At 32.7% G+C, this 14,439-nt stretch overlaps 1 protein-coding gene and 1 pseudogene across 1 annotated transcript in view; both read left to right on the top strand.

Annotated features, from left to right (window-relative positions):
- The window catches only part of SPTLC3 (serine palmitoyltransferase long chain base subunit 3), a 203,896-nt gene that overhangs the window by 128,061 nt on the left and 61,396 nt on the right, over positions 1-14,439 (top strand). The window contains exon 8 of the mRNA XM_051975913.1: positions 3,741-3,960. Within this exon, the coding sequence (XP_051831873.1) occupies positions 3,741-3,960 (220 nt within the window). The remainder of the gene's footprint in view (positions 1-3,740; positions 3,961-14,439) is intronic.
- Positions 4,478-13,752, top strand: LOC127548482 (cyclin-G1-like; annotated as a pseudogene).

Genomic DNA, 14,439 nt, shown 5'->3' with positions numbered 1-14,439 from the left:
CATATGCAAGGAAAAATAGGGAGTTGTATGATGCAGACAGAGAAGTTTGTGGGTACTTAAAAAGGAAAGCAGTAGTTCCTATAATTCCATAAAGTTTCACCCAGAAGTAGCAACAAAAAAGCAGGGATAATGCTAAACATATTTCATTTCTTTTTTATGAATGGTTATTGGACTTGTAAATCAAGAAAATCTAGATACATAGATATATAGATTTCTGCAAGGGATATGATAGAGTTATGGTATCCTTTTCAAAAAGATAAAAAATATATAGGTTGGATATATTTCAGTGAAATCCTAGCTGCATAATGATCATACATAGTCTTAATTAACATATTTATGTCATTATATGAGAGAATTTCTACTGGTATGTCACAAGATTCAGTGTTTGATCCTACTCTGTATAACACTTTTTAATCCATAGATTATTATTCTATAGCCTAGGGTTAGGAAGTAGAAAGTCATTAGTATCAGGTACTCCTACAAGAAGAAATTCCTTCTAATAATACAGATTAGAGTCTTTTGTAAATTTATTATCTTGGAGAATCACCAGAAGTTTTTACAGATTAAGTGGTTTACTCAGGGTCATGTAGCCAGTATGTGTAAGAGTTGGGATTATGTCTTTCAAGACCAGCTCTTTATATAATGGGAGACTGGCTAACATAAACACATGATGACAGGCATATTCATTGAATCTGTCAATGCCAAAGGGCCAAAGAGTAGAAGACAAAATCAAGATTCAAAAAAGGCTATACAGAGCTGAGCAACAAATCTTGAATCAAAGATATAGAGCTGGAAGAGACACCAAAAGTCATCTCATCCAAACCTCTCATTAAAATAGGAGAATAAGATCCAGAGAGATGAGATGTTTAAAGATAAACAATAAGTGCTAAAGGTAGAATTTGAACCTATGTCTTATGACTACATCAGTACTTTCTTTTCCATTGCATTACACTGAAATTTAAAAGGTATAAATATAAAATTCTACATTTAAGCTAAAGAGTATTAACTTTCAAGTTTAGATGAGAGGCCTTGGTTTAACTGTGTTTCATATGGAAAAAACTTGATGGTTTTAATCAGCTGAATTTTCAATGTGAATTCTCAATATGAATTAAATTATGCTTTAAAAAGTTAATTTAGTCACAAGCTTCACTAATAAACTTAGTGTTTAAAATAAGGGAGATGAAAATCTCATCAAAGCCTGGTTAGATCATATCATTTTTGCTTTTGTCTCCATTCACAGATACATCCTAATCTCATATACACCATATTGTTTTATATAAGCCATATTATGTTTGACTTGATTTAGCTTATGTAAAGCAATAAAAATACAAAAACAAAAATACTACAAATTATTCCTGCCTTAAATTACCATATACTTCATTGACATACAACAAACTTCTTTCCTCATGATCTCTAAATTTAATCCTGTTAATATATCTACTTCTGTTAAAAGACTCCTCTATTTTCCCATTGACCTACTTGTAAAACCACAGAGCCATCTTTGATTTTCTTTTTCCTTACCACTCATACACAATTATGGTTGCTATTCTCTGTCAATACTTCAACACTTTTTGCATCTGTTCCTTCCTCTCTATTCTTTTATTGCCATCATCCTAGTTCAGTGCTTCATCACTTATTATATGCAATAATCTATTGATGTCTTTCCCTCCAACTTTTTATCCAGCTCCAGTTATTATTAATATTGTAAGAAAAATAATCTTCCTAATGTACAAGTCTGATCATATCCCCTCCTACCCAAAAATATTCAACCTGTTTCCTAGATAAAAAAATAAAATAAAATAAATTTGTTAGCCTGGCATTTAAGGCTTTTTATTATCTGGCTGTTTTTTTTAATTCATCTTCCCATCTCCATGTAATTTCAAACATCATGAACGATGCCTACAATAAGTTCTCTTCTAAACTTTATTTTATGAAATCCTCTTCCTTTAAGGTCCACCTTGGCCACATCTTCCCTGACCTCATCAGTATTTTATCTGAACCTCTTTTATCCTTATCACTTTATATTTTGTATCATTCTTATTTGAGGAAGTATCATGGCATGTCTCATTAGATTAAAAGCCTCTTAAGAGCAGATATTCTATCATTGCCTTTCATGATATTTAACAGAGTCCCTGGCATATACTGGGTGTTTTGTGGATGGATGGATAGATAGATAGATAGATAGGTAGACAGACAGCAAATAGATATAACTATATACACATATGTAAAGATATACATATATATTTAATTCACTAAGTTGTTGAATGCCAAAATGAACAATGTTATTTCATACTAAAAATAATTCAATTAAATGCCTACTAAGCACCTACTCTGTTCAAAGCAATGAAAAAGTTATAAAGTCTACATAAAACACAATTTGTACTCTCTTGGAGATTGCAATTTACTGGAGAATATCACAGACAACTGATAACCAAACTGTACAATACATGCTAAGTGTATAAGCCATAACAGGAAGAGCTAAAATATGTAAAGTCAGGACCAGACATCAGTCACCTATAAAGCATCAAGTAGACACCCCTAAAGACCAAGAATAAAGACCAAGGACTTTTGCTTATCCTGACTCCAGCTGATTCTAAAGTATCAGGGTGCTAATTCGGTCTACACACACACACACACACACACACACACACACACACACACACACAAATGTGCTTGTGAGATTGTTTTTTCGTATTTTTTAATCTAATTCTTTACCTTTTATCTATTAAGCTAGGGGTATATGTCTAACTAATTTTACTGTTTTACTATCTAAACTAACCACTCACTTAGATGTTTTAAAAGGGTGATAAAAACATTAAATTTAATCTTATTTATAGTTAAATTCAGTAGAGGAAAAGAAAATATTAAAATTGGCAATTTGACTTAACTGACTTATTTTATATTTTTTAAAATTGAAATAATCATTTAACCCAATCAAAACTATGCATAAATATTTTGTAATCAAGGAATTCTGAAGTTATTAAAAGCTTAAAATCTCAAATAGTTAATTATAAAGATTTGATATTGCTTTTTAAATAAAATTTATATCCTGCCTAATTCCAAAAGGAGAAGGAGCTTATAAATTAAAATACAAATAAGCATATGATAGAGGATAAAAAATAAGTTTCCACCTACAGGAAACTATTAGACATATGATATAAATCAATTACTACAATGAAACAGTGAATCTGGCTCTATTAGTATGTTATTTTGCTAAGTTTAATTTGCCATAGCCTCAGAGTTCCTTTATGGCTTTGTCACTCTAATGTTCATTTTTCACCAACTCAAAAGAGGGGATTGATAGAGTCTAATTAGTCAAATAAGCATTTATGGACCTATCATCACATGGATCATGAATCAATTGGATCATCCTATGATTGAATCAATTCCATCATTAAAAAGAATGTTATTTTTAACCTAACAATTAATATTAACAAGCTAGAAAGTGAGATAAAGTCTTTCCTCACCCTGACACCAAACTCAACATGTCCATTCAACAGATAATTGATTTTAATTCTTCAGGCAAAGATGCAGTCTTCATTTTCAAACACTTAAAATCTTTCTTAATTGAAAAAATTTTAACTAAGATTTTTTAAATGTATCTCAAAGGAAACAAATGGTAAGTATCCATCTTCAACATATGAAATTAGCTAAGTGTCCTATCTGTATTCAAACAAGAAAAGAAATAAAAGTTTTTCAGAGGATAAATTATGATATTAGCATTTCTCTTTATAATCTAGCATGGAAGGTTCCATTGTGCGTCTGCCTGAAATCGTTGCCTTAAAGAAGAAATACAAAGCTTACCTCTACTTGGATGAAGCTCATAGTATTGGAAGTTTAGGCCCAAGGGGCCAGGGGGTTGTGGATTACTTTGGAATGGATCCTAGTGATGTTGATGTGTTCATGGGAACATTCACCAAAAGCTTTGGAGCAGCTGGAGGATACATAGCTGGAAAAAAGGTAAAAAATGTCCCTGAGTAGAGCATATGCATCCTAAAAATAAACCCTTGACAAAAGCCTAATTCCATCAAAGTGAATTTAATAGGACAAGATTTCCCAACCATAATAGAAATCAACCTGCCACATATAATGTGGAACATCTCACTGATTACATTCATATTCAAATATGTTGTTGTTGTTGATCAGTCTTTCAGTCATGTCTAACTCTTCATGACTTCATGATCTATAGCACACCAGGTCCTTTTATAATCCATTATATTCTGAAGATGTTCAAGCTCATATTTATTGCTCCCATGACATTATCTTTTCATTTCATTTTCTCCCATTCTCCTCTCCTTTTGCTTTCAATGTTTCCCAGCATCAGAGGTATCTTCCAATGAACCCTGTCTTTTCAATATATCACCAAAATATTCAAGTTTCATCCACAGTATTTGTCCTTCCAATGAATATTCTGACAGTTTTTTTAACTGTTGGCTGATTTGATCACCTTGATGTTCAAGTGACAGGGGCTGTTTGATATTATATGGGCAGAACTTTGCAATATACATGGTACATAAGTACCTAATAACAATTAATTAGTTGATTGATTGTCCAGTAGTTTGCAGACTCTCTTCACTTCTTTTTTTTTAATTTCTCATTCTCTAATTTTGTAATATCACTAAAAGTGACTCGGCAATCATTAGTTCTCTAAGTACTCAAGTATATAATTCAAGGCTACCCTAATCTTGAATTCTTCTATGACAACTAGTTGTTTTTTTATTATTTACTAACTTATCTTGGCTATCATCTCCCTTTGGACATTTCCCCTGTCACTTCTGTAGCAAAGGTCATTATATTTGGCAGAGAAAACAAAAATCTCCCTCCAAAAAAGAAGAGCTTTATGCCTTCTGTTCTCATGAGTTATTGCAATATCTATACAAAAGAAAAGAATCCTATCCCTTCTTTAGTACTCATATTTCCCTTGATACCCACTTTGTTGTACTAAGTCAGATTGGATTTGTTCCATGCTTTAACATTCCTGATACATTTTTTTTAACAGAAGCATGTCATGCTCTTATTTTGTTAGTAGCCCTTATTATCAGCAAATATATATGTAGTTATAAAATGTTTGTTTTCAGCACTCTGCAATCCAGAACTGGCATTATTCTGAGCTCACTGGAGCTGCTGCCCTAGAAATCTCCTCCAGTATTTCTTCTCCCTAGTGACTACCATTTCCTCTCCTTCATATAGTTTCCACATTGTACAGAATGTGTGGACTAATTTTTCAGGGTATAGAAAGAGGAGGAGGAAGACTTGCTACCAAGAAAGAGCCACTGAGACGAAGTCAGGATGATAGGAACATAGTATCAATTGAAGTTCAGAAACTCCTACACCAACTAAATGTTCTGCTGGAAGGAGCTCAGATATCAGCTAAAGATCTGTTATTTGAAACTAGTTGAATCTGCTTATCATAATGATCTTTGGATGACTGCAAGACTAGGGACTTCGAAGTGAAAGATCACACAGAGAATTCTCTAGCTGTGAATATACTGATAAGATTTCTATCCAAAATAAAGGTACAACTTTCTTAGATCTTGAATATGTGAAATTGAGTTGCTTCTATATGACTGTAAAAGTGACATAAGAAGAAAGAAATGCCCATTAGCCACTGTGTTGATCTGAGTAGACCAAGACCAATTTAGTTTCTGACTTTAGGAGCCAAAATAGTAGAGTGAGCAGTAAATAACAATAACTTTCCTGTATTCACCTCCCAACAACCATAAGACAGCATCCCAAAACAAATCCTAGAATAGCAGAACTAGCAAAAGGATAAAGTGAAACAATCTTTGAATACAAAAAAACTGGAAACATCAGTACAAAAGGTCCATCTCACTTAAATAAAAGAAGAATGTGTCCAAAACAGGAAGCATCCCAGCAAACCAGCAACAAGTCACACCTCAACAAACTAGCAATAGATCCTGAGCTTCAGTGCAATGGAACAGCAAATGCTAGCACCAGGATTCCCATGTGCCTTGGAATAGCCAGAGAAATGGGCAAACACCAGTTCTGAGGGCCACCAAATATTTCAACATTGCCCTGGGCAAAGAGGTATCCAGTGGATAGACTCAACCTGCTTCAGTATGGCCCCAGACAAACAGACAACCATCAACATATGTGCTTTTGTGTAGCTCCAAGCAACAAAGTAAACACTGACTCTATTGGTGCCTAAGTAAATAGGCAGCTGACAGCACTGGGACTTTGCCACATGATTCAGTATACCCCTGGGAAAATAGGCAATCTCCAGATGCCAGATCACCATGTGCTTTAATGTAGCCCCAGGGAAATAAAAAATCACCCCATTAGCCTCAGACCATTCCAAACACAACCACTAGGACCCCAGCTCAGCACTCAGTAAACTGCCAAACCCCTACAGCCTCTACCAGCAGCAACTACCCACCACAACAATCCCCTAGCTCAGCACTAGATAAGAGAGTGTCCAATGAGCCTCAAGGTAACATCAATGCAATACCAGGTAAACTGCCAGCACTGACAACCTCTGGAACAAGAAGCCTAAGCCAATGCCCTGCTATCCCAAGAACAGAGCTCAAATTTAAAAGGAAAAAGGCCAATAGAGATTAACAAACAACTTCTATAAAAATAATTTGATCATAGGAAGTTTTTATGTTGACAGGAAAAATCAAAATATAATCTCAGAAAAAGAATACAATGTCAAAACAATTATGGATGAAATTTCAAAGAAAAATGGGAAGTGGTCTCAAGCCTAGGAAAAAAAAACTCATGGAAGAACTCCAAAAGAAACTTTAAAATCATATAAAAGAAGTAGGAAAAAAATTGGGAAAATCAACGAGAATGATACAAGAGATTCATGAAAAAAAAAACAATCAATAACTTGGAAAAAGAAAACAACTGTTCAAAAAGTAGAATTGCTCAAATAGCAAATGAGATACAAAAATACACAGAAGAAACAACTCCATAAAGAATACAATTGGATAGAGGATTCTGGGAAGATGGCAGAATAGGTTGGTAAATTTCAAGCCCTCCTGATTTCCCCCACAAATAGAACAAATTTGTGCCTCAGGGCAAACTAGTGAAAAATCAAGAAAACTTGGGGCTTCCCCCAACAGAGGACCTCCTGATACAACCCAATAAGATCTGAAGAAAGATCCCCAGCTGGGATTAACCTGTCTGAGGTGCAAACACCTCCTGGCTAGCTCTGCAGAAACATCAAGTGGGGCCCCCTCTGGCTAGCTGGTTGTGGCTGGACCTGCAGCTGAAAACTGTTTGTTAAGGTGGGGGTTGAGTTCGGGAAGACAGAATGAACAGAATGTGCTGCTGAGATGCCGTCCTGAGTGAGAAGGAACCAACACTTGTTAAGAGCAGAAGCAGTGGAGAAGGGGCACTGCTGTCTGTGGGCACTTGCAGAAGAGTAGAGCTCTTAGTTTAGGGTTCCTGGCCAGAGTGGAGAGCTGAACGGAAACTTGCAGTACCATTACCCTACCCACACAATTAGAGGTACTTACACTAATACCTCTTATTTTAAAAAATGCACCAGAAAAGAAGAAAAAACCCTACCATTGAACAGGGAACAGGGAAGACTAAGATTCATCTTCAGAGGAAGACACTTAAGTAAAAAAAAAAAAAAAAATTCCATGCCAAAGAGTAATGTGAAATAGCTCCCTGCCCAGAGAGAATTTATAGATGAACTCAGAAAAGAATTCAAAAATCAAGTGAGAGACAGGAAAGAAAAAAAACATCAAAAAAAAAAAAAAAACGATAAGATTATGAAAAAAGTTAACCAATTAGAAAAGGAGGTCCAGAATCTCAAAGATGAAAGTAACTCTTTGAAAATTAGAATCAGGCAAGGGAAAGCCAATGAAGCTATGAGAGACCAAGAAATTACAAAACATATTATAAAAAATGAGAAAGTAGAGAAGAATATGAAACATCTCCTAAGAAAAACAACAGATCTGGTGAACAGATCAAGAAGAGAAAATATAAAAATAATTGGACTGCCAGAAGGTTGTGACCAAAAAGAGAACCTTAACACAATGATACAAGAAACAATTCTAGAAAATTATTCTGGAGTGATAGAACATAAGGGGAAGGTAGAAATAGAAAAAATCCACCCATCACCATCTCCAAGAGATCCTGTGTGGAAAACACACAAGTATATTATTGCCAAATTTTAAAACCCCAGATCAAAGAGAAAATTTTGCAAGAAACAAGAAAAAGCAATTCAAATATGCTGGAGCTACATTAGAATTATGCAAGAATTGTCAACAGCTACAACAAAAGACCATAAGTCTTGGAATCATATCTACAGAAAAGCAAAAGAACTAGGTCTGGGTCAAAAATATCATATCTAGCAAAATTATCTATAATTTTAAATTAGGAAAAATGGACATTCAAAGAACTTTCAGAATTTCAGGACTCTCTATCAAACAAACCCAAATTTAGCAGAAAATTTAACATATAAGAACCAAAATCAAAGAACAATTTTAAGGAAGTCAACATAAACAAACTGTTTAAACATGTACAAAATGTTTATGTTTTTAAACATAAGAAATATATATTTTATATTTACATCAACAATAGGGTAACCTCAGAAAAAAGATTAGCAGAGTAAAGGTAAAAATAGTAATCATGTTATACAAATAGGAAGAATAGACACAGAGGCATTAGAGTGGGGAAGAAGGGCTTATACTCCTGAAAACCCACTCACATTGGAATTGGATTCAATAGGCAACCCTACATATATACCATGAAGGGTACAGCACCCTCCAAAATCTGTAAAAAAAATAAGGGGGAAGGGATAGGTGGATGAGATTTGAAAGCAAAGGGTGAGGGAAGAAGAAGAGAGGGATCTCTAGATGGGGAGAGGTTAAGTAATAGTAAGCCAAAATTTAATTGGAACAGAATTTAATGAAAGAGTCAGCAGGGATAGGAAAGACATATGTGTGTGTGAGTGTATGTATGTATATAGCTACATATGTACATAAATATATCTTTTCTTAACGGTAGCTTGCTTGGGAGTGGTGATGGGATGAAAAGGGGGAAAAATAAAGTAAATAAGGTGCACAGCAGAGAACAAAAGAACAATTTACAATGAAGTAAAGAAAAGATGAACACTCATGAAAATAATTTCTTCTATTAATATATATATACACATACATACTTCCTTAAATTGGTTTTTGTTATAATATATTTTTAATCTTCCCTGGTGTTCTGCTGGGCACATGATAGCATTCTTTTGTTTCAGTTTGTTTTGCATTGCTTTTGGGGGGTTTGTTTGTTTTTTGCTTATTATGTTTCTTCAAATAAAATAAATTTGGAAAGAAAAGGAAAAGGGAAAAAAACAGAGTTCACACATGTAAAGTAAAAAAAAAAGAATACAATTGGTCAAATGGAAAAGAAAGTACATGAGCTAACTGAGGAAAACAACACTATAAAAGTTAGAATTGGGCAAGTAGAAGTTGATGATTCAATGAAACAACAAGAATCAATCAAATAAATTCAAAAGAACAAGAAATGGAAGAAAATATTAAATAACTCATTGGGAAAAGAACTGACATAGGAAAAAAAAATCCAGAAGACACAATATCAGCCATAATCAAAAGAAAAATCTGGACATCTTTCAAGAAATTATCAAGGAAAACTGCCTTGACGTCTTAGAACTAAAGGACAAAATATGCATTGAAAGAATTCACCAATAACCTCAGGAAAGAGATCCCAATATAAAAACTAAGAAACAGTATAGCCAAGTTTCATAACTATAAAATCAAAGGAAATGGAAGAGTGAGCACTAGGAATCACTTGAACCTTATTCTCATCAGTATTGGCTCAAAGAGGGAATCATATACACAAGTTGAATATGGAAATACATCTTAACCAATAGGGAAGTAAGTGGGGAAGAGATTAAGTAAAAGTGAAGGAAGGGACTGACTTAGAAAGAAGCAAAACACTGAAGAAGTAAAAAGTGAGAGACAGAACAAACATGAAGAAAAATAAGATGGAAGGAATTACACAGTTAAAAATCATAAGTATGACTATGACTAGGATGAACTTTCCCCCCAAAATAGAAATAGATAGCCACGTAGATGAAAAACCACAATTCTATAATATGTTATTGACAAGAAACACATTTGAAATGGAAAGATATACAGAGTAAAGCCAAGAAGTTGGAGTATAATTGATTATGTAAAGAAAAAGAAAAAGAAAAAATAATTAAAAGATATAAAGAAAGAAATCTTTCTAAAAGATACTATAGACAATGAAGCTATATCAATACTAAACACATATGCACCAAGGGGCATAACATCCAGATTCTTATAGAAAATCACAATTAAGTTACAAGAAGAAATAGAAAGCAAAACTATACAAGAATCCCCTTCCAAAATTCAATAAATTGAACTAAAAATAAAAAAGAAAGAAACTAAGGAAATAAATGAAATATTAGAGAAATTAGGTATAACAGAGAAAAGTGAATGGAAACTAAAAGGAATATATATACATATATATATATATATATATGTATATACACACACACACATACATACATATACATATGTATATATATATATATATATATATATATATATATATTATTATTATTATTATTATTATTCTCAGCATTCCAGGACAACTATACAAAAACTGACAATGCAATAGAGTATTGAAAAGCTCAAAATCAAATGGAGAAAGGCAGAAATTCTTTTCACATCATAATGAAATATTTCATTAAAGAGAATGACAACAATAAGAAAGCATACCAAAATTTATGGAATTCAGCTAAAGCAGTACATAGGAGAAAATTTATTTAAATTCTTACATCAACAACATGGAAAAAGAAAAAGCTCAACAAATTTGGAAAGCAACTAAAAATAGAATAAACTAAGTTTCCAGTTGAGTACTAAATTGGAAATCCTGAAAATCAAAAGTGAAAATAATAATATTGACAGTTTAAAAAAAAACTACTGAACTAATAAATAAATATAGGAGCTGACTTTATGGGAGAAAAACTAATTAAGAGAGATAAGGCATGGATTAATTTGAGTTTTAAAAAATGAAAGAAGAAAACCAAATACCCAGTATCAAAAATTAAAAAGGTAAAATTGCCACCAATGAAGAAATTAAAGCAATTATTAGGAAGCATTTTGCCCAATAATATGCTAATAAATCCAACAATTTGGGTGAAATTGGTGAATATTCACAAAAAAAACTACCTAAATTAAGAGATCAAGAAATAGAATGCCTAAATAAACCCATCTTAGAAATAGAAATTGAGGGACAGCTAGGTGGCACAGTGGATAGAGCACCAGCCCTGAAGTCAGGAAGAACTGAGTTCAAATCTGGCTTCAGACACTTAACACTCTTTAGCTGTGTGAGCCTGGGTAAGTCACTTAACCCCATATATATTAAACATGCCATTAACAACATCCCAGGGAAAAAATCCCCATGGTCAGATGGGATCACAAGTGAATTATACCAAGCATTTAAAGAACAGTTAATTCCCATACTCTATAAAATATATGAAAAAAATTGTTAAAGAAGGAGACCTACCAAACTTATTTTATGACACAAATATAATACTGATATCCAAACCAGGAAGAGCTAAAAGAGAGAAAGAAAATTATACATCAATTTTCCTAATGAATATCAGTGAAAAATTAAATATATATTAGGAAGGTGATTATGGCAAAGATATCACAAGGATTAGACACTATGACCAAAGGGGATTTATACCTAGAATGCAGAGTTGGTTCACTATTAGAAAAAGTATCAACCCAATTGGCCATGTCAATAACAAAACAAATAGAAATAATGATTATCTCGATAGATGCTGAAAAAACTTTTGACAAAATATAGCATCTATATCTATTAAAAACACTAGAGAACATAGAAATAAAGGAAGAATTCCTTAAAATGATAAACAGTATCTATCTAAAAGCATTAGCAAACATTATCTATAAAAGGAATGAGCTAAAAGCCTTCCCAGTAAGATCAGGGTTGAAGTTAGAATGTCTATTATCACTACTATTATTCAATATTGGAGAATTGTTAGCTGTAGTAATAAGAGAAGAGAAAGAAATCAAAGGAATTAAAATAGTCAATGAGGAAACAAAACTATCACTCCTTGTAGAGGATAAGATAGTACACTTAGAAAATCCTAGAGAATCAACTAAAAAAACTATGGAAATAATTAACATTAGCAAAGTTTCAGGATATAAAATAAGCTCAAATAAATCATCAGCATTTCTTTATATGATCAAAAAGTCCAGCAGCAAGAGAGAAAGAGAAATTCAATTTAAAATAATTGGAAACCATATAAACTACTTGAAACTCTATAATCTAAAACAAACCCAGGAAAAATAAGAAGACAATTGCAAACCACTTTTCACACAAATAAAGTCAGCTCTAAACAATTGGGGAAATATCAATTGCTCAAGAGTAAGCCAAGCCAATATAATGAAAATGAAAATTCTGCCTCTAAATTATTTATTCAGGGTCACACCAAACTGTCAAAAATTATTTAAAAATAGAAAAAATAACAAAATTTATCTGGAAAGATAAAAGGTCAAGTATATCAAAGGAATTAATGAAAAAATACAAAAGAAGATAATCTAATGATACCATATCTCAAACTGTTATAAAGCAGTATTCATCAAAACTATCTAATTAAGAGAGAAAAGGATCAGTAGAATAAATTAGTATTCAGTGATCATAACCTAGTGTTTGATAAACTCATTGACCTCAGCTTTTGAGATAAGAACTCACCATTTGACAAAAACTGCTGGGAAAACTGGAAAACAATAGAACACAAACTAAATATACACTTGCATCTTACACTATATATCAAGATAAGATCAAAATGGATGTATGATTTATACTACAGGATGACACTACAAGCAAATTAGAAGAGCAAGATTTAACCATTCTAGAAAGCAATTTGGTACTATACACAAAGAACAACCAAACCGTACATACCTCGATCCAGCAATACCACTACTAGATCTATATCCAAAAAAAACATAAAAAGCAGAAAAGGATCTACATGTACAAAAAAAAATGTTTGTAACAGCTTTTTTGTCATGGCAAAGAATTGGAAATTGAGTGGATGCTCATCAATAGGGAAAAGATGTTTTACATGATAGCACATGTATACCCTGTATGTCAAACTGCCCACCACTTTCAGAAGAGAGGAGGGAAGAAAAGGAGGGGGGAAAAAATTTGAACTCAAAATCTTATAAAAACAAATGCCAAAAATTATCCTGACATGTAATTGAAAGGAAAATACTATTAAAAATAAAATGAGAATAAAAAAGACTCAATTAGAGAAGGTATGTTGGAAAGTCAAATCTACTGTTGCCTTTCAGTTTTTACAACTCTATTATTCACTCATTCATGAAAACTTACCATTTGAAAGAAGAAAGAACCTGAGTTTTGAAATACTGGAAGCTCAGTTTAAGGCATGCCAATGTAAGACTGTTTTCTAAAGTAAAACCTTCTGTATTGGCATTGTGTATAATTGCACTGGAGATTCAAACACAGAAATTTATAGAATTGACAGAAGGAATAGAATGTCTTCAAAAACATTCCAAGATAAATTGCAGAGATCTGACCTTCTGGCAGGAACTTGTAGCAAAGTGCCTAACTGAATACTCATCAAACAAGTGTTCTAAACCAAATGTTCAGAAGTTGAAGTAGATTGTGTTTGGGTGAACCGCACGTCAGTTGAAGCATAGTTATTACAAAATTGCTCATCTTCCAACAATCCCTGAAACTGGGTCTTAATGAGATTCTTATGGTGAAGAGATTCAACTATTTTGAAGGCTGACTTCATATCAGAATTGTGGACTCAATATCAGAATGGATTTAAGCTGTGGAGTCTGGAATATAGCAATTTAGGCTAGCATTGGTGTTTTCAGACTAGAGGAAAAAATAGGCTATAGTTGGAAAATGATTATGTGTGCTTCAATTGGAAATGTGGTCAGGACTATCTGATCTTTTTTGAAACTAAAACTTATATAGAATAAGGATGGGAGACTATACCATAAACCAAGTTAATATTGATCCAATCTAGTAGTATCTGGATCATTATACTGATTATAGGAAGTACTTATGGCAATATGTGATTGACTTTAGTTGATGTTATTTGAATTGTAATATGAGTTCACATAAAAACAGATCAACTTCAGAAAAATGGTATGCACTTTAGTATGGTTGGGATTATTAGTCTTTAAGGCAGCATAAACAACCTTTCTAATGCCTTATACAACTAGATAAACCAATAATTATAAAGATTTGGTTTTGTTTAACATTTTACATTTAAATGTGATTATGAAATTTTATCAAAATTGTAAACAAATTTTAAATTCAAGTATGATTTTGATCTCAACACCTAGTCCCTTAGGGAAAAAAATTAATTTCTATTGTACAGGAAATTTTCATAGTCTGCCAATCTGAAACCTCAACTGTCCC

Source organism: Antechinus flavipes, chromosome 2 (assembly GCF_016432865.1).
Source record: "Antechinus flavipes isolate AdamAnt ecotype Samford, QLD, Australia chromosome 2, AdamAnt_v2, whole genome shotgun sequence".
In the NCBI taxonomy this organism is placed as follows: domain Eukaryota; kingdom Metazoa; phylum Chordata; class Mammalia; order Dasyuromorphia; family Dasyuridae; genus Antechinus; species Antechinus flavipes.
This window is presented reverse-complemented; position numbering and strand designations above follow the sequence as displayed.